Here is a 27,480-nt window from a genome sequence, read left to right as displayed (position 1 = left end):
GGACTGACCCGCGGTGGGCGCAGCACCGGGATCCCGGCGCGATCCGACGCTCCTCGAAGGAATCCCGAATGCTCATCGCTCGCAAGTGGGGACGGTGGGCCCCGCCAGGCTCCCGCTGTGCACCTTGATTTAGTCTCAGGTCTAAAATAAACCTTCAGGCTCGGCACAGGCGGCTGGATCTGGCTCGTGTCCTTGTTTCCCTGCCTCAGGCAGCCGCTTCGCTGTCCAGCTGTCCAGACTCAGCATTCCTGGTGGTCTGGGAGCAGCTGGTGGCCCCGAACACGATCCTGACACCCAAACCCCAAGGACGAGCCAAGGAGCCTCCTCCTGGTCGCATCCCGGGTTTTGGTTTTTTCCCTCCAGTGCGGGGCTGGGAAGTTCCTGGCTGAGAATTTTGGGAGAGGAGTATCAGGGAGCTGCTGGAAGCCAGGGGAAATAAAGTATGTGTGTATCCAGTAGACATTCATTGATCTATATACTTATAGGCAATATTTAGCTGTCAGGGACTCACGTTGCCTTTTCCTTTTATTTTCCCCCTCCTCCTGTCGGCTTGGGAGTCCCAAGCACTCCTTACCTGACCAACACCTGTGGCAGGTGGGAGATGCCCCACAGGAGACGTTCCTGCTCTTTTCCCACAAAGATGAGCAGCGAGATTAATAATTTTTTGACTGTTTGGGAAGAGGGATTAAAAGCTTTGCTTCTTCCCCAGCCCCGCTGAGCCTCTGAAAGGAAGGATGAGCTTCCTGGAGAGGGTTAAAGGGCTGCCGAGATCCCGGCGAGAAGGTCCGGACTTGGGGACAGGTGGAGGGAGGTGCTGGAAATGCGATTCTGGCGGTGGGCAGGGAAAAGAGCTTTGGCACAGAGGAGAGGAGCAGAGCCGGAGCGCCAGGGAAGGAGGAGGAGGAGGAGGGAAAGACCTCGGTGGGTGCCCAGGATAGAAGCAATGGGGGAGGGGAAAGAATGGTAAGTGAGACGGGAGGGGGGTGGTGGTGACAGAGGGGACAAATGGGGCACCCGAGGGCCGGCGAGGAACCGGAGCTCGAGCGGTGCCGCGATGTCCGAGGCAGCCGCGGCCGCGGCCGGTTTCCTTCGCCGGAGCTCGGCGGAGCGGCTGCCACGGACCCCGTCCCGCTGGGACCCCGCGGCGACCCGGCTCGCTGCCCAGCTGGCCCCCTCTAGACCCGTCCCGACGCAAAATCCCGGGCGATTCGGGCGCTTTGGGAGGACGCCCCTTTCCGACGCCTCCGCTCCAAGGTACGCGGGGGCAGCCGGGGACACGGGGAGGGCTTGGGATGCGCCTGTTCCTCTGTCCCTTGCTGCCCTGCACCCAGCTCGTTCTCCTTGTTCTTCCCACCAGGCTGCCCGCAGCTTCTGTCGGGGGGGGTCTTGCTCCTTTCCTTGGCTGGTTGTGCGTGCCTGGGTTGGGGTGTGGATTTATCTCCAGCTCACAGGTGCCATCTTATCCCCTCACTGCAGAAACGTGAGGGAAAATGTGTGGAATAGGAAAAATACACACGATTTCTTCTTGTTTATTTACATATCAAAAGAAACGGAAGGTAGGAGAGAAGGAATTCTCCTTCCATATGGAGTGATATAAATATATATAAACATATAAAAATATATAAATATATAAGAAGGGGCAGATAAACATGCACAGAGGTTGTAATGCTCTGCAGAACAATTTCAGGACCGGTTTTGCTCATGAATTCCTCAAGTTCCCAGCAGAACCTCTGGGGCTGGGATTTGTCCCTCCCCGTCACAGCTCCAGATGTGTCCAAGATCCCAATTCAGAGGCGTTGGATCAGCAGGGGCTGGCTTTCAAGTCAGAATTTATGGATCACTCGATCTGATTTCAGGTCCTCATTAGGAGAAGACAAATCGCTCTCTAGAGGATCCCACGTTTCCCAGTCCATGGTAACATGAACCCCTCAGGAACCGGGTGACTGTCCCTCCCTCCTGTCCCAGCTTGCCATGACAAGAGTTCGGTGAAGTTTCAGGTGGAAACCACCATGCTATGGACAACCCCAGTCCCAGAAAAAATATATGTATTTTAATTATCATTTCCAGTTAATGCACGACCTCCAAACCCCCACAAAATATTTCTTGAAGACCAAAGGCTACTTTCTTTTGAGGTGCAGGACTCCAATCCCGAGCGTGATCTTTATGGATTCAGGAAACTTACCCAGAGATCTTGACGAGGGCTTTGCATCCTCGTGTATTCCCTTTCTCCTGTTGCTTTTTATGGCCCCTGATGAGCCCTGGAGCACAACCAGGTCATCTGAGTCCCTAACCGAAGTTTCAGGGGCAGCACAGGGCTTTAACGAAGGCTCAGATGTTTCCCTGGATCTGAGCCTGGAGCAGCTGCTCCACACAAGCCCCAGGGCTCAGATTCAGCAGCAGCTCAGCCATAAATCAGCTCCATCCAGAGCTGGTGACATCCCCAAACGGGAGGGTATCCCAAAATATTTTCCTCTTCCCACCTCCCTGCTGAAAGGAGAAAAAAAAAACCTCAGGAAGCCCAGGATTTGTGGGGAGCAGAGGGCAGCGTTCCTGCTTTCTGGTGTGTCCCCCAGAGCCGAGGTGCCCGTCCCTGGTCTGGAGAAACCGGACACTGCGGGAGTGACCGCGGGCAGTGGCCGCGTTCCTGGAAGAGCACCGCCCCCGCGGGGCCGGGCGCCAGGCATTCCTGTTCCAGCCCAGCTAAAACCATTTCTCACCCGCAGGAAAGAGGCCATGGCAGCCGTGTTCCTTCCCGGGAACCTCCAGGACGAAGCCACTTGCTCCGTGTGCCTGGAGTTCTTCAAGGACCCCGTGTCCATCGAGTGCGGGCACAACTTTTGCCGGGCGTGCATCGTCAAGAGCTGGAAGGACCTGGAGATGGATTTCCCGTGCCCGCAGTGCCGTGAGGTTTTCCAGCAGCAAAGCTTCCGCCCCAACCGGCAGCTGGCGAACATGTCCGAGATCATCAGCCAGTTCACACTGCGCGGGGCCAAGGGCGCGCAGGAGGACGGGCTCTGCCCCAAGCATCGGGAGGCGCTGAAGCTCTACTGCAAGGACGACCGCAGGACCATCTGCGTGGTGTGCGACAGGTCCCGGGAGCACCGGCCCCACGCCGTGGTGCCCGTGGACGAGGCTTCCGAGGAGTACAAGGTCTGTCCGTCCGTCCGTCCGTCCGTCCGTCCGTGCGTCCCGCCGGAGACTCCCCGGGGAGCTGCGTTTGTCCCCGCGGTGTCACCCGCTTTGCCTCGCTCAAACGCCCTCCCGAAGAGCTGGCGGTGCTTCCCAGCCTCCCAAAAAGCTGGGAGAAGGTGCCCTCTCTGGATGTGCCACCCCTGTCCTGCGTTCCCCCGGTTTCTGGGACGGATTCACCTCGCCGGGAGGGGAACTGCTGCCGGAGCCAAACACCCGCGGCTATCTGGGGGCTGGGAGAGCTTCCAGAGATGAGCGAAGTTGATTAAAGGCGGGCTGACCTTTGCCTGTGCCAGGAGCCGAGGGGAACAGGGCACGTCCCGTCCCCGGCATCCTCCGTTCCGCTCTTTGGGGAGGGGTTCTGGTGGTCCTTGAGGCGCCGGCGGGGCGGAGCTGAGCCAGAGGGATTTCCCGGCGAGCACATCCCGTGTTCCCCTCCCTCCCCATCCCACCTGACAAAGAGCAAATCCCGCAGGCAGAGGGACTCGGCGAAGGAGAGAAAGCAACACCGGCAACATCCTCTTCTTTTGTTTCCAGGAGAAAATCCAGGAGCGCTTGGATTTTCTGAGGAAGGAGCGGCAGGAGCTGCTGGAGTTCAAAGTGAACGACGATAAGAAAACCCAGGAGCTGCTGGTGCGTCCCAGGATGGGGTGGTGAGGAAGGCTGGAGAGGGGTGAGGAGCCACCGCCCGCCCCAATGCCCGGAAAAGGGAAAGGCATGGTTTTCTCCTTCCTCCTGGCCCCACCACTATGAGCCAGAGCCTCAGCAGACCTCGGGGATGGTGCTGGAGCAGGGCTGGCCCCGGGGCTCTCCTCCACCCTTCCCTTACCTCAGCACATCATCCCTGTGGCAGTAGAAAGGAAAAACTCAGCCCACTGAAAATAATTTCTCTCCCAGACCATCCCCCCCAAGACGAGTGGCTTTGAGGGGCTTTTTTGAAGGACAAAACCCACTGAGCCACCCTTGCCTACCTTGCTGCTGTCCCACCCCTGGGTGTGTTTAACACCACTGCAATTCCCTGTTATTTTGGCGGCTGGTGTGGCTGGACACAGCCCAGCCTGCCCCAAGCCCCAGGGCCAGGTGTGATGCCAAAGACAGAGCATGAAGGGCCCTTCTTTGGGGGACCTGCTGGACCTGTGCCAGGACAGTTTGACAATTTGGAGTGAAGCAACTGAAATGCCTCATGGTGCCAAAGGCAGCATTTCCTGGAGCAAAATGTTCCGGTTTGCCCCTGGGCTCTGTCCCGGATGGGAATCGGGGTGTTTGCGATGGCAAACCCAGCAGGAACTGGGATGGTGGAAGAGCTGAGGAACAAGAGATCCTAATGGGCAGGGACTTGACTCTCTCACCCCCAGCACTTCCCAAGGCTTCTGTCCGGGAATGCTACCCAGATTCCTCACCCCTCCCCAAAGGGAAGGGCCCCAGTTTCACCTGTTTTTTCTGTGTTTCATTCCCAGAAAACCATTGAGAGCGACCGGCAGAAGCTGCTCTCAGACTTCGAGCGGCTGCGGCAGTTCCTGCATGACCAGGAGCACATCCTGCTGGGGCAGCTGGAGAAGATGGAAAAGAACATTTCTAAGAGGCAGAATGAGAACATCACTGACCTCTCCAAGGAGATCACGCTCCTCAACAAGCTCATCACCGAGCTGGAGGAGAAAATCCAGCAGCCCATGCTTGAGTTCCTCAAGGTGAGATGTCAGGTCCTAGTCACAACCTTATTCCTCCTTTTTCAGTGTTTTTAAGGATCCCATAGAGGTGTTTTGGGGGTAAAAGTCTTTTTTTATTCTGTCTTTAATGAGTGGATGGTGCAAGGAAGTGTCTGAGTGCCCCAAGCTCTCTCTGGCTGAGGAATACCCTGGAACAGAGTGTCCGCTTCAACTTTTATCATTTTTTTTCCCCCATGAACTTGTCTGGGCCTTTCTAGTACCCCCCAAGCCCTTGGTTTCAAGGTGTTCAGAGCTGATTTAGACCAAACTCTTCTCTCCAGGCTGGGAAAACCACCCCGGGGTGCCTGAAATCCTGAAGTCCCACAGCTCTTTCCCCCATCCCTAATGGCAGGAGTGACCTTTGAATGGAGCTTGTTTTTATTGAATTGAGCAGATCCTGCTGGTGGCTCCCCCAGACCTGCACAGGGTTAAATTCCCTCCCAGGCTGTGTTCTGGGTGCTGTCAATATTTGCAGATGGTTTCAGGACTTGGCTGTGGGTGGAAATTCACCCCACGTGGTCTCTGTGCAGAGGGTGCTGGTGCCCACGAAAAACACCCCAGAACAATAGTTGGTATTTAATTAAAAGCAGGTTGGGAACTCTGGGCTGGCTTCAGGGTCCTTTTTCAGCCCCTGGAAGGTTACTCTGGCTTTGTGTGGGCTCTGGAATGTGTTTCAAGGGCACCAGAATGAGCAAATAATGGCTCAGTTTGGTGTTTGTTTGTGGTGTTGCAACTTTATTGAGTGTATTTGAACCTTAAATCACCTCCATGGTCCACCCTGCCTGAGGGAAAATGATTTCCTTGTCCATCTCAGGCATGAGAGGTGTCCCAGGCTTTTCTTGGGGGTGATTAGACTGTGGGAGTCCAGAGATTGTGGAGACATGGAGGTGCAAAGCTGCCCAGTTTAGGGCAGGTAGTTCTTGCAGGTACCTCCCAACCCTCAACGTTTCACATGAGATGGGCTGACAGAAGTGGGAAACCAGCAGGGAGACCCCATAAACATCCCCGAGGCTACCAGGTGCCCACGTGGGGGTTCACAGCAACAGCCAAACGCTGGGAGCAGAACTGGGGAGATTTTTAGGTCACCTGGAGATCCTCCCAACTCACCTGGACAACCTGCTCGGAGCAGGGGGAGGATGAGAGGCCTGTGAAGGTGCCTTCCAGCCTGAAACATGGCACATTCCATGAGGCTGGAGAATTGTGGATGAGCCATGGGGAAGGTTCCCCTGGGGCAGCGAGGCTGGGAGGTGCTGCAGGGAGTGGGATGGGATTTGGTGGGAATGTCACCTACCAGAGCTGGAATCCAACACCTGAGGGATGAATCCACACCTGCTGGCCACATCTCCCAGGGATGGACATCCTGGCTGGGTTTGATGAGTGGGAATCTCTCTGTGGGGGGCCAGAGCACAGGGATTTCACCCAGTCTTCTCTTTTTCCTTTCCAGGATGTGATGGGTGTCATAAGCAGGTATGGAATTCTGCTCTCCCTGATGCCTTCAGGCTTCCACTCCTCCCCATCCCTGTCTGGAGGTCAATGTCCACACTCCAGGTGCCAGAGGGAGGCACCGGGAAGGATGGAATTTGCCTCCCACTCTCTGCAAGCCCTGGGTCTCCTCCAGCTTCTTGGAAATCTGATTTTCATAGTGTCTTTTTCCTACCAGTGGGCTTTTCCAAGGGTCAAGGGAGACCAAAACCCCCAAATTCTTTTTTGTTTTGCTCACACAGTTTGCCCAGCACTGCAATTCAGGCACCACCAAGCTCCAAAAATTACACTGGAGCTGCAGCAGGAGCAGCTGTCAGGAGGGAGGGGTGGTGGGTTTGGGGGTTTACCCAAAAAAGTCCCCCCATCACCTCAGAGGAGCCCCAAGATCCACACCCAAATCCTGATTTCCTCGCCCCAAGGAGGGTGAAATTTCAGCAAGATCCTCTGGGGAGGATGGGGCAGGAGCATCGGTGGCAAATGGCGATGGAAATGGGGGAATATCAACAATTTCCTCATTGTTTTTCCCTTTCCCTTGGCAGGAGCGACGACGTGAAGTGCCACAAGCCCATCCCCGTCTGCACCGACATGAAGATGCACGTCTGCAACTTCTCCCTCAAAACTGTTGTCCTTGAGAAGGTCTTGAAGAAATTCCGAGGTGGGTGGAAAAGGTTTAAAAATAATCTTTGGCCTTTCCTGGCACTGGCAGGGAGGGGTGGGAGTGCCTGGGGTGCTGCTCGAGGCCTCCTGGGGACCAAAACTGGAGCAGAAATCAGTTGGAAAGGGACTCTGGAGATCCTTGTTCTCATCCTGGAGATGGGCATGGGCAGGAAGAAATTCGTCCTAGATGGGGAAGGAAATGTGGGGTTGTTTTAAAGAGGGGAATATCTGAGTGTGAACATCAGTTTTGGTGCAATAAAAGCTTTAATTTCAAGGAGTTCCATGCTGAAATTGCCAAGCCCTGGGTTTGCAGCAAAGCAGGAAACCACGAGATGGTGCTGAGAGAGCTGGAAAGGCAAAATGCACCAGAAAGAGCAGCTCTAGAAGAGAAAAAACTGAATAATTTCTAAATGGAAATTACACCCTGGGGCAAGAACTGGCTTCAAGGATGTGCTCAGGGCTTGAAATTCCTGAGGCGGAGATGTGGCAGGGCATGATAAATGTGGTTTAAATAAATCTTGTGTTTTCTTCATGCCCGGAAGGGGTTTTTTAATGAAAATTAAATATATTTAACAGGGGTTCTCCCCTGTTGTGCTGGTCCATCCTCAGCTTGCTTTGGTGCCACAGTCCCATAAAGGAGACTTGGGGGATCCATTGTCTCTCTGGGTGTCACCATTCATGCCCCTGTCTTTCCTCCTTTTCAGAACACCTGCAGGACGAGCTGGGAAGAGGTGAAAAAGGTAAAAAAGATGATATTTCACACATAGTGCCCCGAGCAAAGACTCAAAATTGTGGTTGTATTTTGCAAAGCCAAAGAGAGTGGGACAAAAAGGAAGAGAAAAAAAAAAAAAAAAAAAAAAAAAAAGGAAACCACACTCTAGATTTCTTTTTTTCTTTCTTTTTTTTTCCTTAATTTCTTCTCTCTCGATGATTTCCAGATCCAGCCTGCTCAGCTCCAGAGCCCAAAGCCGATTTTTCTAATTGACGCCGGGGATCTGACAGCTCAGCCAGGTCCTCTCTGCCTGTTTGCACTTAACAAACCCATAGATTTGAGACCAAAAAACCATTCTGAGCCACAACTGGCTCTTAGTCTGCCAAATTTGCTCTGCTGGACTCCTGTTTCCACCAGGGAATTGGGATGGAGGCTGCGAGCTCCGGCATCTGTTCCAGTGTGAAGTCAGAGGAGTTAAATCCCAGCAGAATTTGGTTAATTCCTTAAGTCATTTAAGAATTTAAATAAAATCCCAGCAGAATTTAACTTGTTTTTGAAGTTAATTAAGAATTTAACTCCTCTTCACACAAGAGGTCATGAATTTGAGGGGCAAACCCAGCCAAAAACGATTTCCATGCTAGATGAGCCCCTGAGAACGGGCTCTGCAGGAATTCTGGGATCAACCCCATCCCTCTGAGATCGACCTGAGATTAAAACCTATCCCATCCGTACCCCCTTGGTGTGAAGGTGCCCAGAGCAGAGTTTTCAGAAGAAAAAGCTCATTTTTTGCTTTTAAAGCTGTGGTCTCAAGCACGGCAGTCTCAAAGGAGGACAACCCATGGGTTGTACCTTTTCCAGGGATTCTGCTCACAAACAGCACACCCAGACACCTCTGGAAATGCCAAAAGGTGGCAGAAAGCACAAGGAGAAACCTGCTGACCACCACTGAAAAGCCAAAGGCCCCTCGCTGCATGCTGGGGGGGTGGGTGCATGTGCAGAGGTGTCACTCGCTGTGTGTTGTCCCATGACATTGTGGTGAAACCTCAAGCCCAAATCCTGACAATTCCAGGATCTGGAGATGCCTGAGGAAGGAAAACACCTTGTAAAAAATTGGCGCTGATGAAATCGGCTCGGTCCAACCTGTTTCCCCACAGTTTTTGCTGGTGGTATTTGCAATCTCTGATGCAGGAGATACTGGTTTTTGACCACTCTCACTTTTTGGAGGAACCTGATGCTTAAATTTTGAAGCCTTCCCTGTTCTTGTTATGACTTTCCCCACCTTTATGAAGCACCGTGAGGCTTTTGATCACGCTGTGCCTCTTTTGGGGAATTTTTGTGTCAATTCCTGACCCAAATCTGTGAATTTTGGAGAGCACAAAGGCCTTTATGGTGAGGCACCTGCCGTGTTTCAGCTCCTGAGGCCCCATTTTAGACTCCCCTCAGAGTGTCTCATGGATTCATGGTGACTTTGCTGACTACAACCACAATTTGAGGTCACTCATTGTTTCCTCTGAGCCTGAGTTTGGAAAGGGGAAGAACAATCTGTTAGGACCAGGCTGCACCTGCATGTTTGGTTTGGGCTACTTCAGGTGGAAAGATGCCCTTAGGTCATGGCTTCCCACAAGGATTTGGATGCCTTTGGGGTGGTTTGGGGATCAAAACTCTGTGATTTGTGATGCCAGGGGAGTGCAGAGCCCACCTGTGTGTGGATGGGCTGGAAACCAAGATAAAAAATCAGTTTATGTGGAAAAAGTGTTCTTGATCTAAGGCCCATCTTTGCCGTGGATAACCGCAAATTATCTGCACGTGCTTTTGTGGTGTTCTTTGCTCCTGGTGGCCTCGTGTTGTTGTCACCCCATTTCTCACCAGAAGCAGCATGAGATCAACCCCTACTTGAGGGATTTGGGGTTTCCATGGGGGTGTCTGTGTGGGCTGGGGTTATTGGGGTTGGGCTGGGGTTATTGAGGTCTGGGCTAGTCCAGAAACTGATAACCCCCACCCTGAGCTGGGCTTTCCATTGCTCAAACCCTCACTGACTTCTCACTGCTGTCCCCAACAGAGGACCTGACCCTGGACCCCGACTCAGCCAACCACCTGCTGATCCTCTCTGCTGACCTCAAAAGTGTCCGGATGGGCTGCAGGAAGCAGGAGCTGCCCGACAACCCCAAGCGCTTCGACACCAACTCACGGGTCCTGGCCACCACGGGTTTCAAGTCGGGGCGGCACTACTGGGAGGTGGAGGTGGGGCCGTCGGACGGCTGGGCCTTCGGTGTGGCCAAGGAGTCCATCCGCAGGAAGGGGCTGACGCAGTTCTCCCCCGAGGAGGGGATCTGGGCCATGCAGCAGAACGGGGGCCGCTACTGGGCCGTCACCTCACCCCAGCGCACCCCGCTGTGCCTCAGCCACAAGCTCAGCCGGGTCCGGGTGTACCTGGACTACGAGGGTGAGGAGGTTTCCTTCTATGACGCTGAGAACATGCAGCACATCTTCACCTTCAACGTGGCCTTCCAGGAGAAGATCTTCCCCCTCTTTTCAGTCTGTTCCACTGTCACCTACATCAAACTGTGTTCCTGAGGTGCCTCAGGGAGTGCCAGGGAAGCGCTTTGCCCCTGGATGAGCTCAAAAGACTCAAATCAGCCTGGTTTGGTGGGACGTGGGTTGGGGGACGGGCAACCAGGTGGTCAGGAGAGCATCACAAAGGGTCTTCAGGACAGGTGGAAGCAGAGAGATGTCCAGCGGTGCCCAGAAATTGTGGCTGCCAGCTTAAAGGAAGGTTGTGGTCACCAGCTTGAAAGCTGTGGTCAGCAACTCAAAGATCATGGCCACCAACTCAAAGGCTGTGGCCACCAACTTAAACCCACCCCTGGAAGGTGTGGCAAGCTCAGCCTCAGAGAAGGAACCCTCCAGATGTCATTTGTGGCTCCGGGTCTGACCCCACATGAGGGTTTAAGGGTCTGTGGGAAGCTTTGTAGTGGCTTTTCCAGCCCTTTGGATGTGCCAGTGGCTGGGAAATGGAATATTTATAGGGTGAATGACCGTTGGGAAAGGTGGGATTGAGAAGGCATCTTTGGGCATCCGTCCAAGGCAAAGCTCCTCTGTTTGTCCACAGAGAAGAAATACAGTCAGAAATTTCCTTTCTCCAACCTGGGGTAATAATTGTCCCCCAAAAGTTGTTTTTGGAATGTCGTGACAGCTGTCCGAACTGTCTCAGGTGACCACTGTCCACCAGATCTGAGCTGTCCAGTGTGGAAGAGTCTGTGGGGTTTTGGCTGCTCTCCCTGTCTGGTTCTCCACCCAGGGCTCCTCTGGAAGCCTATGGAAAAGGTTAGAAGGTGCTTCTTTTGGATTTTTTTTTAGTGATGTTTGTCCTGCTGGACCTGAGCAAGACCCGCATTTGTCCCTCTGGTGCTCCTGTGCTAAGGCCTCTCTGTGGACAAGATGTTCACAAAATATCTCTCATGGTTCTCACACTTTGCTTGGATTTAGGTGCTGAATCTTGTGCTCCCTCAGGTGCCCAGCAAAATCACCCATTTACCCTCATTTCTTGGGTTGTTTTGGTTTTTTTTTTCCCCCGGAAACCCTTTTGTCTGCCAAGGAGCCGATGCTGAACTTTTGTTTCATCCACTCTGGTTTTGCTAAAAAAAACCAACCAACCAACCAAACGAAAAAACAGCTTTGAAAAATAATCTTATTGCCTGAAGTGCTGGTAAAGTGGGGTTCTGGGATTGGTCAGCTTTGGGACTTTTTCCACAAAACACATAAATCCTTTTAGGAAATGACAGACTTGGGGCAAGGTGGGGGAAAGTTTATTTGGTCCATAACAACATTTCCTGGGTGGTTTCAGATAAGAAAAAGCAGAAATATCCCAAATTTTCAGCTGTTGGGTTGGTTCCTACCCTGAGAGTCAAATTTATATCTTTTATTTAATGAGTTAGCTGGTAAATCCACATTATTTAAAGGTGCAGCAACTCTTACAAAGATGAAGCCGCAAGCAGGGGAATAAAATGTGTGACTTGGGAGCTTCATCCCCTGCTGAAGCAGCGCTGCTGAAGAAATGACAGAAATAGATGAAAATCCCTGGAATAAGGAAGATATGCACAAGGCCACAACTTTTCTGATGTCAGAATTGTGTTTGATTTGGAACTGCCCGGGTCATTCTTAGCCCACGTGTGGGAAATAAAACATAGAGGTGCTAACGGGGCTCATCTTCATATATATACATTATATATACATAGATTTAAAATATATTTGTATAAATATATGTCATAATACACATCTATGTATTTATGTGTTGGGGCAAAGGCATACAAAAATTATATAATATAATACAATACAATACAAATAATATAATAGAAAATGATTTTTGTATATAATTGTTTGCGGTTTCATTACACGTTTGTTAAGCACAAACCAAATACCTTCAAATCCCCCAAATTAGGTCTCGATGAGGGGGAAAAAAAAAAGATAAAAACGAGTTAGCCTTTGCCTTTGGACATCCTTGGAGGGGACAAACAGGCATCAGCACCCAGGTTATTCCACCAGCAACAAGGAGCTTTCCACTGGCTGGACGTCGGCCAAAATCCCTGGAAAAACAGACAAAACTGGAGTTGTCAAGGGCTGAACCCAAATTTTCAAGGGGTTGAGGCCAAATTTTGGGGATTCCGGGGTGGATGATGCCCCACGGCTGGCTCTTTTGTGGCCCGCCCGTTTCTTGCCCTCGTGTCAGGAAGGGGACGGGGAAAATGTTGGGAGGGAAAGGAGAAATTTTGTGGGGAAGGAGGAAATTTTGGGAGTGCCGGAGATTTGGGGCCATTCCAGCCGTGGTGGCCCCAGCAGAGGGATCCTTTCCGCACCGGCTCCATAGCTCAGGGGTTAGAGCACTGGTCTTGTAAACCAGGGGTCGCGAGTTCAAATCTCGCTGGGGCCTCTCGTTTTCCTTTTTTCCTGGTTTTAGCCTTCTTCCCCCGCCAAAAGCTTTTTCTCTCCGCGCCGGGATCGGGGGCGGGCACAGCAGAGCCAGAAGGAGATTCTAGAAATGACACGACCGGATCCGTTCCACGCCAGAGGCCAGAGAGAGGAAGCACTTCCCACAGCGGCTCGTTGGTCTAGGGGTATGATTCTCGCTTTGGGTGCGAGAGGTCCCGGGTTCAAATCCCGGACGAGCCCAGTTGGCATTTTTTCTTGCCTTTCTCTTTCAGTTCTTTCTTTCTTGCTTTTTTTTTGGTTTTGTTTTCTCTTTCAATTTTCTTCTCTCTGTGTGTGTGTGTGTATGTTTTTTTTTGTCTTTGGTTTTGTGCGGGTTTTTTTTCTCTGTTTTTTTCTCTTGTGTGTGTGGTGTTTTATTTGGGTTGAGTCTTTTTGGGTTTTTTAATTTTTTTGTTGTTGTTGTGGGTTTGATATTTTTTTTGTGCTTATGGTCTTTTATTTCGGACTTATTTAAATTGTTTTGGGTGTGTGTGTTTGGAGTTTGTTTTGCTTTTGGGATTTTTTACTTTGTACGAATTTTGTTGTCGGTTTGAGATTATTTGTGGGTGTGGGTTTTGCTTATTTGGAAACATTTTTGTTCGGATTTTAGATTCCAGTCTTCCCAGGTGAGGAGACAGAGGAGGAAGAAAAATGAGACGAAAAATCAAAAATAACCTGCTGGCAGCGGTGGGATTCGAACCCACGCCCCCGAAGAGACTGGAGCCTTAATCCAGCGCCTTAGACCGCTCGGCCACGCTACCCGGATAACAGCTGGGTGGGAGCCTTCATCTGCTGGCTGCCTCCTTCCTCATCCTCATCCCTGTTTTCATGCTATTCCCTTCTTCATTCCATCCTCACTGCTGTCTCCATTCTGTCCTCATCCCCATCTCTGTTTCATCTCATCCCATTTTATCCCCGATCTCCATTCTCACCCTCATCTCTATCCCATCCTCATTTCCCATCCCTAGTCTTCATCTATAAACTCCATCTCTATCCCATTCCAAATCTCCATCCTCATCCCCACTGCTCTAATTCGGTAAAACCTCATGAAATTTGACTTTTGTCGCATTTTCCCGTATTGTCAGCAGCGCTCCCAGGTCTCTGTGGCGCAATCGGTCAGCGCGTTCGGCTGTTAACCGAAAGGTTGGTGGTTCGAGCCCACCCAGGGACGTGGCTGGGGCTTTTTTCCTTTCCCTCCCTGCAGTCATTAGTGAGCTGTTAATGAGCTTCAACGAGCTTCAATTGTCCTGAGCAGGCCCCTTCCCTTGGCCTGGGGGCTCTGTTTAAGCTCCATCCTGGGAGTTTGGTCCTTCCACCTTGGAGCAGCATTGGGGGATTTAATTGATGTAAATGGGGATAAATCTCCCTCACTGATGCCAGAGGGAACCTGAGGGGTGTGTGGTCTCCTCATATCTTGTCTCTGCTGCCACCAGTGAGAGCTACACCTCTGTTTTTGAGCTGGGAATGAACCTGGAGCTGCTCCCCTGCAGCTAGGTGGAGTCAGAGGTGGAGGGGCAAGTTGGAATTTTATGGGAATTGGGATGAATTACAGGCCAAGCAGCTCCGTGACCACAATGAAGGTTGGCGTGGTGCTCTCAGCAACCGGTCTGGTGTTTCCTTTGGACATTTATCATTATCCTGTCAATAATCTTGTCCAAAAAATCCTACCTGCAGCACAGATGGAGTTTCCAAGTCTACAGAATTTAGGACAATTACTAGTGAGAGGAGAAACTCCAGCAAAACCTTGGATTTGCTATGAAGATTCAGAATGATTTATTTGATATACTTGGATCAATTTGGAATCGGCCATGCTTTAGGTAGTAGAGACCTGGATCAGATCCTGACTGGTGCTGTGGGGAATGGTTAATTACTTAACAGGAATTAGTATTGATTAATTAAGTAGTTGTGTTGGACCAGTCAAAGGAGAGGATAGTGAGGAAGTACTGGGTTCTCTCTCAAATTCTGGGGTAGGGGAACTGAGAGTGATGCTCCCAAAGGGCTGGAGCATGGTGATGCTGTTTATATGTGATGACACTGCCCTCAGACAAGGAAACCAGAAATTCCCACCTTTATTTCACCTTAGTCATTCCATGAAGTGCCTTGAGTGCAAATAAACTGGGAATGGCAGTGGACAAGGGAAACAGGAGAGTCCCGGAGCCCACTGCCAGGTCTTAGTGCTCCCTCCTACCCCCATGAAGTGTTTATAATTCTGATTACTATTACTATTTCAACGTTCCCTCTTCTCCCCATGACATGTTTAACCACTTTGGTCCTGCTTCAAGACATGCAATTCTTTGACACCTTCACTGCCAATGAATTCTGCTCATTTCTCTTGGAAAGAACCAAAAGATGGTTCTTCACACCACCAAAAGATGGCTGAAGGCACGCTCAGAGCTCTTCCCTGTGTGCAAGTCTCCCAAACGACTCCCTGCCTGTTGCCAGGCCTTCACTACTGTCATGGTGGATGTTGCTGCTGGCCCTGATGGCCGATTTCATGGCAGTGTCGATCCAGGCGTGGGGCTGGGCTGTGTGTTCCCCGGCAAAGTGGACCCGGCCCTCGTGAGTGAACAGGGCCTGCGAGTAATCCACAAACTGGTACGGGGTGAAGGCAGCAAAAGCCCCCAGGGAGTGTTGGTCCAGCTGCCACTTCTGGATCACATGCTGGTCACAGGTGTATTGCAGGTACTCCTTGCTCACCTGGTGGATGTCTGCCAGGTCTTGGAGCACCACATCCAGGCACTTCTCTTCTGTGAGGGGCAGGAAGAACTCGGCATCATTGGTCCAGGTGTAGGAAGCCAGGATGATGCCCACCCCACTGGAGAAGTTGTGGCTGGGGTAGTAGATGAAGCGGGAGGGGCGGTCGGTGATGGAGTACCCTCCGTGGATCCCGTCCTTCTCCCAGAACTTCTCGGAGCATGCCAGGATAATTTTGGAGGAACTTGCATAGTTGATGGAGCGCAGGGCATGGGCCTTGGCAGGGGACAGCGGTGGCAGGAACTGGATGTGCCTGGTAGCTTTGGCACTGGAGGTGACAAGGACATAATCTGCAGTGATGATGGTTGGGGCCAGCGTGTCCGGAGCACGGTAGAACACTCGGACTTTTTTGCCCTTTGTCATGATCTTCTCCACAGTGCAGTTGAACTGGATGACGTTGGGCAGCGCCTTGTGGAAGGCTCTGGGCAGCTGGTCAAACCCTCCAGTGATTTCATCAAAGCTGGAAGAGACGGGAAACGGGAGGTGTGGGAAGGACGCTGGGGTTTAGGGGGTGTAAAAACTGGAGCTCTTCTGGAGACACCAGCGGAGCTTGGAGGCCCCATAGAGCCTCAAGCAGTTCCTGTTTGGAATCACTCTGACGTTTCCTGTTATGGGAACAGGGTTGGGCTGGAGGGACAGCACTCACCTCTCTTCAGAGAAGATGCTGAAGTCCCACAGTGAGGCGAGGAAGGACAGGTAAAACCCTGAGTCCTCATTCAGCAAGTCACCGATCATCTCAACAGCTCCTCGGCTCAGCCCCCCCACCTTGATCAAATATTCCTGGAGATCCCAGGAGAAGAGACACAGCCAGAGGTTGCTACCTCAGTTAGGGTTCTTCTGGAGCTGTGCTGGCCCCTTTCTCAGCATTTTGTAAGTAGAAGGGGCCATTTATTAGGGAAAAGCATCCAAAAGGTGACAGGATGGGGTTAGAGTGACACAGGCAGGCCCTTCTCAAAGCAGGGAGAGCAGGTTAATTATCAAGAGCTGGGATTAAATTTGCCCTCGGGCCCAAGCCCATTACCTTGGTGGAGAAGGAGTCGTGTTGAGCCAGATACTTCCTGCAATCAGTGGTCTGGAACTTCTTAAAAGCCTGGAGAAGAAACACTGATATTTTCACAGGAAAAAAGATCCGTTTCCCAAAGTGCTGCCCAAAATTCTCTCAGGATTTTAGGGTTTGGTAACCCCTAGAGCTTCTGGACATCAAGTTTTGGGCAGCTGTGCCTTGGTATGGCATTTTCTGCTCATCCAAATCCTGGTGGACTCCTTCCAAAGGATTTCTTGTGGGGACAAAGAGGGGTTTTGCAACCATCTGTCCTTGCTTCTCAACAAGCCTCCTTGATTTTCATTCCAAAAAGGCCCTGTTCTGCCCCAACTTAGTGCTGAGTCTTCCCCAGTTCATGGCCAAGTCTTCTCCAACTCCTGGCCCAGTTTTCCCCAACTCATGCTTCAGGTGAGGGAACACCACAAGAAAATCTTGTACCTTGTTCAGTACCTCCCGGTACAGTTGGACAGCACTCTTGCCCCTCTCTGATGGCTTCACTGTGTAATTCAGGATGTCAGGGTTCCTGTTTACCTCCTCAGCCCTGACCCGAGCACCCTTCAGGAAGTACCAGGTGTTGTTGTCCCTCTGGATGAAGGGATTCAGCTTCAGGTTGAACTGGCGGATGAATTCACGGACAAGCCTGGGAAAAAGGCAGAGCGATGGTGCCATGAGCCAACAGCCAACCCCCCAGCTCTGCCAGCAAAGCATTTTGTCTCTTAATCATGGATGCTGAACCCTGAGGAAGCGATGGGGATGATTCGCTCCCCAGACTGGGCTGGTCCCTCACCTGACCACGGTGGACATGCCCTCACCTGTGCTTGCCTGGCAGGCGCATGGGTCCCAGCTCCACGTACCAGTCCTGTCCCTCAGGGCGGTACGTCCGGATGCGCCCCCCGACCCAGCCGCTCCTTTCCAGAATGGTAACCTAAAAAATTGGGTGGAGATTGGAAGTGTTTGAGAAAGGTCTTGTTTGAAGTGAAACACCCCCAAAACAAGGTCCAGATGGTGGGACAGACCCCGTTCAGATGGCAAATGAAGCACCTGTAGATCCAAACCCTTCTCTGTTGGCCGAGACACCTCTGCCTATGGGGCAGCTTCTCATTTCCCAGCTCCTGGGTTGCATTTGGACACCAGCTCTGGTGAGGTTCTCATGGTGTTTCAGGGTCAAACAGGGCTTTGAAAGCAGCACCAATCTGTCCCTCCATGCCCTGGAAACCCTCTTTGAGACTCATAGGTGCTTTGGGATGGTTTGGAAACCCCTGGAATTTCTGTTGCCTTAAAGACAGAATGCAAAGGACTTGTTTGATTTGCAGGAACAAATATCAGGGGAAATTATTGAAGACAAATCTCCTTCTGTTCCTTCTTCCACCACTGTGGTCGACTCACTGCATTTCCTTTTCCCTCACCAGCCTGGAGGACCTCTAGAGGAGGGAAACAAGCCTGGGAGAGCCTTGTGGAATTCCCACCTTGTGCCCAGCATCCTGGAGCAGCTTGGCTGCTGTCAGCCCACCAATCCCCGCGCCCACCACGACCACGTGCGCCGGGTGAGCTGTGGGCTCCAGCCCATCCTGGACGATCTTCAGCAGCTCCTCGTAGTCCTGGTCATGCAGACAATACTCGGGAAAGCATGGGAACCACTTGGCACTCAGGAGACCCGCAAGCAGGAGGATTTGGAAGAGGACTGGGGAGGGAAGAAGAAAAGAGAAGGGAATAACATGGCGTTGGCACTCACGGTCATTCCAGATGGTACAGACTGGCTCCAAGGATGTTGGTATCCAAGACCTGAAAAGAGGAACTGGGGTGGTTGTGAAATACCGGGCACCAGCAGGTTCACCATGGAAACCGTCAAGAGAGGTCAGTGATGGTGGTTCCTGTTTTTTAGGAGAAATCAACCCATAGATGATTTTTTGGCTCTCCATATTCATATTCTGCTTCTACAGCTGCTGTGGTGAGTTTCCAAAATGACTTTGACCTCCTTAGAATAAGCTCCAAAGCTTCCAAGAACAGTAATTAGTGTCACTCATGTGCAAAGAATCAAGGCACCTTGTTGTCCCCAGTGACCTTTCCCATACTTGGGCAATTCGGGGAGTTTTTATGTGAAGGGTGGAGGGAAAAAGACAGGATCGGGCAGATTGATCTGATGAAGACTTGCACAGGACAGATGGAGACAAAATTTCACTAAAAGATGGACGAATTAGGGGGATGAAGAGAGATGGGATTTATCTTCTTTAAAATTCCCTAATTAAAATTTTTCTACCTAATTTTAGAGAAGAAAATTTTACTCTCCTTTAATATCACCTCCTTTTAAAAATTCCTCCCAATTTCAAATTCTCACCTTCAGAATTATTGTGTCTTTGAGACACCTACAGGGAGCAGCAAACAGACCCAAAATGACCATTTCCACCAGAACAGACACAATGCTATTTAACATTTTCACAGTGAAAGAAAATTTGAGCTGAGAACCACACTCTGTCCTGTTCCCCGCCCCTCCTTGGGATTTTCCTAGTTTTGGTTTCTGTTTTTCAAAATAACCAAAGAACAACTTCCATTTTCTTTTCCTTCTCCTGAGTGCTGCCAATTTTCTTTCGGGGGAAAAACAAGAAGCTTTGAAAACCCAACTTTGGGTAATTCACGCTGCTGGAAAATCCCTGAGAATTGTGAGGTTTTTTTTCTGGAGCAGCCTCAGATCTGAACAGATCTGGGGTGGGGCTGCCAGGAAGCCACCTTGGAGCCTTTATCATTCAACACCTGAGGCAGGTGTTTTAACAGCTCCTTAAACTGATAAGACAAGTATAAAAAATATCTATGAAGGATCTGTTCCAGTTGTTCTGTTAACAGTGGGATAAGGTTGGATTGATCTGTCCAAATCACAGAATCATCACGGTTGGATTGGAAAAAAACTATGGACCATTTTTAGGAGATCAGAGCAAATACCCTGGGACCAGATCTTGGAGGTGTCAACTGGATCTCCACCTTCCATCAGCTGTTTTTTTTGGGAAGATGTGGAGATACCACCAACTTGGAGCATGGAGGCATCCTCTGGGATGGACCTCAGAGACTCCAAGCTTGTGCCTGTGTTTCCTGAAAAATCAGGATCATCCCATGCCCCAGATTTTAAGGGAGGTCTCCTTCCCACAATGTCCGGAGTTCCAGGTGGCCATGGAATAGTCCAGCTGGAAAAAGGGAGGTTTGTGGCTATGCTCTCAGGAGATGGCAAAGAGGTGGAACCAGACAGAACCAAAACACCAAACCCAGACACCAAAGATGAAAGAAAACCAGGAAAAAGCCCACAAAGAGCTCAGGGTTGAATGGAGGAGTCACTCACCAAACCCAGTCATCGCTCCAGGAGGAAGATGAATCCTCTGCTGAGATTGGAATTCATTTTATACCCCAGCTTAAGGGAAAAAAAACCAAAAGCAATCTGGTGCTTCAAGAAAAACCTCTGCCAATCAGTGCAACCCGGAAGGGAGTGAAGTGGGATTTGTCATTAGAAGGGGAACCAGCAATTGACTAGACTTAGTTCCACTGCTGGGTTTTTGTTTTTTTTTTTTCCCTTTACTCACTGGAGTAAAGCCATGAGGCCGCTGCATGTTTTGGGATGTACCATGTTGGCCACACCCTGCTCCACCAAAGGCAGCAATTTCCCAGAAGGGAACAATCAGGTTAGGGTTTTTTTCCTGGTATTGCATAAAGCCCGCTGAAATCTGAATAACCATCACGGGGATCCTTCTGAACCCTGGGGAGATCTTGAGCTGGCATTCAAAATATAATTTCAAGAATGAAAATGAGCATTTCCAGGGAAAAGTCACCTACTGGATGCTCTTGGGTGTTGACAATTTTGGCTTGATCTTGTCTCCATCAGAATAGAGGGGATGAAGAATTGTTTGTGTGGGAAGGAGACCTTAAAGATTATCCAGAACTTCACTGAAATGGCAAAAACTGGGTATTTTTCTAAGACTGAGACCAGCATTTTTCCAGAATGGCGATCTTGGACTTGCCAAGGCACCATAAACTCACCCGAGGAACCCTCTCTTTGTTCTTGGACCAAGAGCTCGAGTCTCCTGCTTGGAACCAACACCCTCACCAGGCTTTATCCTGTTCAATCACCACAAAACTGTGGAGTTTCACTAAATATGATTATAAAATATCTCAGGATGGAGGAACATTCAGTCCAACAAAATTTAGGTAGAATTTTGGAAATTCATGTCAAGGGTTTTGCAGATTGCATTTATGGGATCCCCTGGTTTAGCTGGAATTGTGACATGAAAATTGTGGGCTTGTGGTGCCGGGTTCAAGGGATCTCCTCCGGAGAAGCCATGATATTGGTTTTGCCCAGAATTTTGCTTTTTTGTGGAGTGTGGGGGTGGTTTTGTGCTTCCTGCAGGATTCCCAATACCATGTTCCTGGTTGTGCTGTTTTGAAGTTAAACCAGTGGGGGAATTTAACCACACACAAACACCTTGGGAGAGATTTTAAGTCATAGTTACAATTTTATAGAAAAATTATAATAAATGCAATGAATACAAGAAAATTACTTAAAACCACAGAGTACAGCCTGGTACCTGTGAGTCAGGGTGGTGGTCACAGTCTGATTAAGCAGTAATCAGTGCTTTGGTTGAAGTGACGGTTGCAGTCCCTGTGGAACTTCTGGCCCTCCTCTGGATCCATCCAGTGGTGGTGGTGGCATCTCAAGTACTCAGCCCTTGAGATTATATGTGGTCAGATTCAGGGGGCACATCCCCCAGGATGGGAAGTTTCACAATGCATTGATGTAATCCTGTGAGTCACAGGATGTTTTTGGGACCCTTGATGTTTCTTGTAGCTGTGAATTCATGATGGCAGGGAAGACTTCTTCCAAAGGGGTGTCACTGTGCTATCTTGGTTAAAATTGGGTGACAAACACTTTTGGAAGACTTCCTTCTAAGGAAAACTAAAGGACTGAAGGTTTTTCTTGGTTTTTTTCTTTTGTCTTGGAGCATGTCTCCATTTAAGAAAATCTACCAGTTGGATTGGAAAAAGGTAAAACTATCATTTTTTTTGGAAAGAAACCCCTTGGTTTGGGTCTGGTTTTATGTTTTGTGATTTGTGGTCCGCTGGTTGTTCCCCTGTGGGGGGAACTTCCCCCACATATTATATATGTGAACTTCCAAAATCACATATTTTCTCTATCTGGAATAACAAATCCTGAGGGATGTGGGCACTGCACAATGAAACAGGCACAGATACACATTCCCAGGAACAGCAGAGAGTTTGGAGTGAAGGCAGCTGGTTTCACATTGATAACATGGATTAATTCACATTAAGACATGGATTAATGCGTGTCCCAACAAGCTGCTTTTGAGATCAACCTCAATGATGGGGATTTATTTTCTGGGCATCAACAGTTTACCAGTTGCAAAAGTTGTCCCTCCCAACTTCCTGCTCCCATCTGTTGATTCCCTGAAGGTTACAGGAAGGTGAGTTTCTGCCTGACATCTGTTGCATCACAAGGCAGGCGATTAGAGGGTGGGAGAAGGGTTCGTGATTTCTTTCCAAATTGCTGTTTTCTGTTTTTAAGGTTGACTTTTATTAATGGAAGGAGAGGGGGGGAAAAAGTGGGATTTCATTCTACATGTTGTGTGGGACATCATGCATGTGTTGGCGAGCACTTGGAATGGAGGAGGGTTTCCCTGTGGAGATGAAAAAAGACCGAATATGTAAAGCACATCAAAGAAAATCCTGGGTGGATTTATTAATGAGGTAATTATCCTTAATGAGTCTCTGGGCCGGCAGGCACAGGTTGGAGAGGTGTGGGCAGGTCCTGTTGAGGAAAGATGCCCTTTCAAAACATTTTCTTGTCCTTCACTTCCTGCTTGCCCAGAGGATTCCTAGGATACACCTGTTGCATGTACTCGTGTAACTCCGAGGCAAAATTTTTGGGACTGGGGGGATAATTCAAGAAATGAATGCACCAGGGAGGAGTTTCTTGGATGAAACTGTCCAAAATCAGGGTTCTCCTCATGAGAAGGATGGGGAGCTGACAGAGGAAGTCCAGAGGAGGCCACGGCAACGCTCCCAGGCTGAGGAAGTTGGGGTTCTCTTGGAGAACTGAAGGTTCCTTATTGGGGTGAGCTTACTGGGGCTTCCAGTGTTTGAAGAGAGTGGATACAACAGGGATAAATTTTTATCAGGGATAGGAAAAGAAAAAAGACAGAAAATTGTATTTTATAAAGAGCTTTTAGGAAAAATGTGTGACAGAAGTGGAATGTGAATCCACGCCTCCATTTGGGGACGAGAATTCACACAGCAGGGATAGCAGGGCCTTGAGTCTGATGCCTTAGGCCACTCAGCCATCCTGATGATGCCAGGAACCTTCTTCACCCTCATCATCCTCAAGGATCCATCTTCTCAGCACTTGGGCTTTCCTGCTTCCTTTGCAGCCCCCGCTTCCCAATTTTATTTAGTTTTCCCAGCAATAAACCTCCTCACAAGCTTTTTTCTGCTCCAAAGTGATGTGGGGTGATGGAAAGATCAATTCTGGATCTGCTGGCCCCTGCAATTGCTCCCTGGTGGCTGCTGGAGCCTTTTGGGGACTCTGAGGATCCGGGGGTTCTTCCTGCCCCAGCCTGGCGGTTTAGGGGTATTTATCCCACTATTTTTATTCGTGGCATTGTTATAAGCAGCTCACCTGGAGTTTTGAGGGGAGAAAACCCACTTACTTTGACCAAGAAAACACCATCAGGGCTATTTTTCCAGGTAAAACCCACGAATTTCTTCCTGCCTGCTGCTGATTTGGAAGCAGCAGTGTCCCCTCTCTCACCTGGGGGCGGATTCCAGCGAAACCCTTCCACATTCCCAACACCTGGTCCATCCGCGGTCCTGCTATCCCAATCTCCCTGGCACAGCTTCCAGCAGGCTCCTCAGACGCTCCGGGTACCAGCCGGGGGGACAGCGCGGGTGACAGAGCAGGAGGATGGGGGGCTCAGCGGTTCCCCCCGTTCCCACAGTTCCAAAGGGTCCATGGCAGGTTCGGAGACGGGGCTGGGATTACTTTACCTCTAGAGGGCTCTGGGTAAGCGCAGCTGCTTCTTGGCCTCTCCTCTCCCGGATACCGTCTTGGGCTTCCGGAGCGGAGCTGTTCTCGGCATCGCCTCCATTGTGTCCTGGCGGGGAGGCTTTGTGGTCCTGGGGTGCAAGGGGGGGGTCTGGGCATCGCCCCCTCTCTACAGCCTCAGCGTGGGAACGGAGGGCGCTTCTCCTAAGGAAAAGCCTTGTGGAAGCAGCTGCAGGTTCGGCTGGCAGCCGAGGAGCCGCAGACGGCAGGTAACGGGGCCAAAGAGGAGCAGGAATGCGCTTCGGCTCCCAGCGGGGCTGGAGACGGCCGGGGGGACGTTCCCGGCAGCAGCAGCAGCTCCTTTGTGGAGAGAACAAGGGATAGGCAGGATGGAGACTTGGCCCTGGGCTCCGCAGGCATGGGGATGCTCCTGGGATACAGCCCGCAGGGCCCCATCGCTGATTCCCGGTGCCACGGGGAGCGGGGGAAGCGGGAGGCAGAGATTGCTGTGGGATGGGGTCTGCCAGAAAGGCGGGGGGAAAGCAGAGACCCTTCTGCCCCGCTGTTCCCGCGTTGCTCTGGGGGCGCTCAGGATTAGTCCTGGACGGAGGGACGGTGAAAAGCCGACATTCCTCCAAGTGACCACAGGAAAAGCATGAAATCTCGAGTAGGAGGCGCTGTGGGGGGAATTCCGTGATTTCAAGGGATTTCTCTTCCCTGCAGGGGATTTTGGGGAGCCCCGAGGGAGCAATCTGCATTGTACTGGGTGCTCCCTCCTGCCATGGAGCCGTGGGTGCTGCTGGATCCGCGGCAGAAGGCCCTGTACCTTGACGTGATGCACGAGAGCTACGAGACCCTCATGTCCCTGGGTAAGGAAGCCCCAAAAATCTCTTTCCTTGTTGTATATACCCCTATCCTCTCGTTGCTCCGAGAAAAGCAGTTTGGGAAGAGGGGCAGAGGAATCTGGGCAAGTTTCCAGGGGGATTTCTCCAAGCCCCAGCCCTCTCCTTAATTCTTTTTCTTCAGGAAAATGTTATTGATCTCTCCTAATTTAAATTGAAAATTCTGGCACTGGAGTGCCCTTGGCATCTCCACATTTCCAGTTCAAACTGGTATGAGGTCCCTGTCGTATTTCTCTTCCTCCTCTCTGGGAGAACAAGATTTTTAAGGGGAATCCTGTTGTTGCTCCGCTGTTTTAAATCCTACCCCTCTCCAATCAGGGCCATGCCCTTTCCCTCTTTCACCTGCTTCTCAGAAGCTCAGAGGATGGAGAGTGAAAAAGTGAAATTTTTTAGGAGAATCCTGTTGCTACTCCATTGTTTTAAATTCTGCTCCTAACGCTTTCACTTTTTCCTGCTTCTCCCCTTTCCCAGCAGCTCAGGGGCTGGTGAGTGAAAAAGCAGCGGAGAACAGAGCATTGGAGAGCGGTGCTGGGCTCGGACCGCACTCACCCCACAGTTTGGAGCGGGAGAAGCCCCTCGGCTCAAACAGGCGCAAATCGAAGCGCCCAGGCAAAGCCGTGCTCCCTGGTACTCCGAAACCCACCGTGCTCCCCAAACCCAGCTGTGTCAAACCCGTGCGTGGAAAAGGAGCAGCCCGGGAGCGGCCATTTGCCTGTGCCGACTGTGGGAAGAGCTTCCCCTGGGCATCGCACCTGGAGCGTCACCGGCGCGTCCACACGGGCGAGCGGCCCTTTGGCTGCCCTGAGTGCGGTGAGACCTACAGCCAGAACTCTCACCTGCTGCAACATCGCCGCACCCACCTCAGCGACCGCCCACACAAGTGCGGTGACTGCGGCAAGCGCTTCGCCATCGCGGCCGAGCTGGCGGCCCACGGCCACGGCCATGCCGCTGACAAACCCCACAAGTGCGAGGACTGTGGAAAGGGCTTTGTGTGGGCATCGCACCTGGAGCGGCACCGCCGTGTTCACACCGGTGAGAAGCCCTTCGAGTGCCCCGAGTGCGGTGAGGCTTTCAGCCAGGCCTCGCACCTCGCCAAGCACCGCCGCAGCCACACAGGTGAGCGGCCGCACCGCTGCCTGGCTTGTGGGAAGACCTTCTGCCAGAGCTCCGACCTGGCACGGCACCGTCACACACACCTGGGCAGGAGGGCCCTGCACTGCGGAGACTGTGGGAAGCTGTTCCGGGCGGGCCCAGCACTGGCGCGGCACCAGCGGTGCCATCGCCGGGAACACTTGCACCGCTGCACCGACTGCGGGAAGAGCTTTGTGTGGGCATCCCACCTGGAGCGGCACCGGCGCGTCCACACAGGTGAGCGGCCCTTCCCCTGCAGCAGCTGTGGCGAGCGCTTCACCCAGAAGGTTCATCTGCTGCAGCACCGCAAGACCCACTCGCCGGAGAGGCCCTACGAGTGCGGTGACTGCGGCAAGTGCTTTGGGGAACCAACGTGGCCATGGTGCACCAACGTGGTGCACCAACGTGGCCATGCCGTGCAAAAGAGCTACACCTGTGGCGACTGCGGGAAGGGCTTTGCCTGGGCGTCCCACCTGGAGCGGCACCGCCGTGTTCACACCGGCGAGAAGCCCTTCGAGTGCCCCGAGTGCGGCGAGGCTTTCAGCCAGGGCTCGCACCTCACCAAGCACCGCCGTAGCCACCTCCCCAAGGCCGCGGGGCAGTCACCCCTCACCAGGACACAGCTCGCTGGGGACATGACTGGAGCTCACAGCAGTGAGGACCAGTAAGGACCAAGATTCTCCTCGGTGTGACGGACGTGGAGAGATAACAGAGGGAAAACTTGTCTTGGGGACAAGCCAAAGGACACCAAGTGGCCCTTGAAGGGCATTGGGGTGAGTGACAGGGGTGCTTTTGGCACAGGGATTTATCTGCCCTGGTGTCTTCCCACAGCAATGGGTGAACGTTGCACTTGCTGCAGTCCAGACCCCAGAAAAGGGACAATCTGGGGCAGAAGGAGCCTATTCCTGAAGGAAACGGCACTTGGCTCCATCAGGGAGGGATGGGGGGACAAACAAACAGCAGGAATAAACTGGGAGCCCCGTACCTCATGGACACCTGTGTCTCTTTGTCCTCTGACCCTGTGCTCTGATGCTTTCCCTGCTCCAGGCAGGAAAACTCCACAAGCACCTTCTTCTCCAGAGACAAAATCACGCAGACAGAGTCACACAACCCAGATCATCCCCAAACCCCCTCAGTAATTGCTCCTCCTGCCCAAAAAGGATAAATCATCACATTATTTCCCCATTATCCTCTGAGCCTTAGGGGGAAAATTGGAGTTTTCCCAGCTGTAGGAAGAGCGTTTGATGCTTTCCTTTACAAAAATAATGGACAACCAAATTCCCATTGCTCCACTCATCCTTCCTCATCCTCCTCAGGTGGAGGTGTGCAGCAGGTGCATAAGGATCCAAATTATTAATCTCATTTTTATTAATTTATTATTATTATTCCTGGAGGACGGGGGGAAAAGGGTGTATTGAAAGATTCTGAATAACTTACTGATGGCAGGAAAAAATGGCCAGTTTCCAGCATGGATCCCTCCTGCTATTTTTCACTTTATTTTTATGTATGTTGGAGTCCCCATCAGCATCTCATGCCACTTTATTTATTCCTCAGTATTTTGCCACTCTGCTAAAATAAATGGAAATAAAGGCGTCTACACATCCGAAAGAATTCCCCTGGGGAGGAAGGACAACAGGGTGGGTTTTGGGGTGGGAGAGCGTTGTGGGTTTTTTATCATTTTCCCCCTTCCCTGGGACTGGAGAGAGGAAAATCCAGGACCCTGAGGGGAGGATGGAGGAGGGAAGGACGGAGATGGGGAAAAACAAGCCATTTTTCTGCCTCTTTTCCTGCATCCTTACCCAGATCTCCCCGTTACCTGCAGGGTCCGGCTCAGGAGGTGCTGTCGGCAAATCCCTCACCACACCCCCGCCCCTTTATTTAAAAAAAAAATTCGCTTTTTCCCCGCA

The 27,480-nt window shown here is 51.4% G+C and overlaps 3 protein-coding genes and 4 non-coding genes across 14 annotated transcripts; 5 read left to right on the top strand and 2 right to left on the bottom strand.

Annotated features, from left to right (window-relative positions):
- Positions 1–2: 2 nt before the first annotated feature.
- On the top strand, positions 3–12,106 carry TRIM7 (tripartite motif containing 7). Of its 7 annotated transcripts, none has more exons than XM_058857347.1 (8): positions 3–963; positions 2,724–3,150; positions 3,727–3,822; positions 4,647–4,877; positions 6,340–6,362; positions 6,917–7,032; positions 7,739–7,774; positions 9,806–12,106. In XM_058857347.1, exons 1-8 carry the CDS (start codon positions 821–823, stop codon positions 10,318–10,320), a joined length of 1,587 nt encoding a protein of 528 aa, XP_058713330.1. In that variant the 5' UTR covers positions 3–820; the 3' UTR covers positions 10,321–12,106. The 7 variants fall into 7 exon arrangements, with proteins under 7 accessions (XP_058713330.1, XP_058713326.1, XP_058713329.1 ...); XM_058857343.1 differs by having other exon boundaries at positions 1,857–3,150; XM_058857346.1 differs by lacking the exon at positions 3–963 and adding an exon at positions 970–1,254.
- A 494-nt stretch (positions 12,107–12,600) lies between these two features.
- Positions 12,601–12,673, top strand: TRNAT-UGU (transfer RNA threonine (anticodon UGU)). Its single transcript has one exon. It is a non-coding gene; the product is annotated as a tRNA-Thr (tRNA).
- A 167-nt stretch (positions 12,674–12,840) lies between these two features.
- Positions 12,841–12,912, top strand: TRNAP-UGG (transfer RNA proline (anticodon UGG)). Its single transcript has one exon. It is a non-coding gene; the product is annotated as a tRNA-Pro (tRNA).
- A 478-nt stretch (positions 12,913–13,390) lies between these two features.
- On the bottom strand, positions 13,391–13,472 carry TRNAL-AAG (transfer RNA leucine (anticodon AAG)). Its single transcript has one exon. It is a non-coding gene; the product is annotated as a tRNA-Leu (tRNA).
- Positions 13,473–13,808: 336 nt separating this feature from the next.
- Positions 13,809–13,882, top strand: TRNAN-GUU (transfer RNA asparagine (anticodon GUU)). The gene has a single exon. It is a non-coding gene; the product is annotated as a tRNA-Asn (tRNA).
- Positions 13,883–14,781: 899 nt separating this feature from the next.
- On the bottom strand, positions 14,782–19,924 carry IL4I1 (interleukin 4 induced 1). Its single transcript, XM_058857374.1, has 7 exons — positions 19,833–19,924; positions 17,974–18,188; positions 17,320–17,432; positions 16,946–17,147; positions 16,487–16,555; positions 16,112–16,245; positions 14,782–15,925 (listed from the first exon to the last, which is right to left on the bottom strand). The coding sequence occupies exons 1-7, from the start codon at positions 19,843–19,845 to the stop codon at positions 15,100–15,102; spliced, it is 1,572 nt and encodes a 523-aa protein (XP_058713357.1). The 5' UTR covers positions 19,846–19,924; the 3' UTR covers positions 14,782–15,099.
- A 1,739-nt stretch (positions 19,925–21,663) lies between these two features.
- LOC131588475 (zinc finger protein CKR1-like) lies at positions 21,664–27,171 on the top strand. 2 transcript variants are annotated; one of them, XM_058857349.1, is made up of 3 exons: positions 21,664–23,809; positions 24,264–24,409; positions 24,914–27,171. In XM_058857349.1, exons 1-3 carry the CDS (start codon positions 23,460–23,462, stop codon positions 26,239–26,241), a joined length of 1,824 nt encoding a protein of 607 aa, XP_058713332.1. In that variant the 5' UTR covers positions 21,664–23,459; the 3' UTR covers positions 26,242–27,171. The 2 variants fall into 2 exon arrangements, with proteins under 2 accessions (XP_058713332.1, XP_058713333.1); XM_058857350.1 differs by having other exon boundaries at positions 22,192–23,809; positions 24,917–27,171.
- Positions 27,172–27,480: the final 309 nt, after the last annotated feature.

This window comes from Poecile atricapillus, chromosome 26, assembly GCF_030490865.1.
Source record: "Poecile atricapillus isolate bPoeAtr1 chromosome 26, bPoeAtr1.hap1, whole genome shotgun sequence".
Lineage (NCBI taxonomy): Eukaryota > Metazoa > Chordata > Aves > Passeriformes > Paridae > Poecile > Poecile atricapillus.
This window is presented reverse-complemented; position numbering and strand designations above follow the sequence as displayed.

Bases quoted from the DNA above. Each gene is read 5' to 3' on its own strand.
- IL4I1 (XM_058857374.1), bottom strand. The intron at 16,556-16,945 runs GTACAAGATTTT...TTTCTTCTCCAG, and splicing joins ACCGGGAGGTACTGAACAAG to GCTTTTAAGAAGTTCCAGAC. The intron at 15,926-16,111 runs GTGAGTGCTGTC...CGTCTCTTCCAG, and splicing joins AGCATCTTCTCTGAAGAGAG to CTTTGATGAAATCACTGGAG.
- TRIM7 (XM_058857343.1), top strand. From the start codon at position 2,044: ATGTATTTTAATTATCATTTCCAGTTAATGCACGACCTCCAAACCCCC. The intron at 3,823-4,646 runs GTGCGTCCCAGG...TTTCATTCCCAG, and splicing joins AGAAAACCCAGGAGCTGCTG to AAAACCATTGAGAGCGACCG. The intron at 7,775-9,805 runs GTAAAAAAGATG...TGTCCCCAACAG, and splicing joins GCTGGGAAGAGGTGAAAAAG to AGGACCTGACCCTGGACCCC.
- LOC131588475 (XM_058857349.1), top strand. From the start codon at position 23,460: ATGGGGGGCTCAGCGGTTCCCCCCGTTCCCACAGTTCCAAAGGGTCCA. The intron at 23,810-24,263 runs GTAACGGGGCCA...TCTTCCCTGCAG, and splicing joins CGAGGAGCCGCAGACGGCAG to GGGATTTTGGGGAGCCCCGA. The intron at 24,410-24,913 runs GTAAGGAAGCCC...CCCCTTTCCCAG, and splicing joins CGAGACCCTCATGTCCCTGG to CAGCTCAGGGGCTGGTGAGT.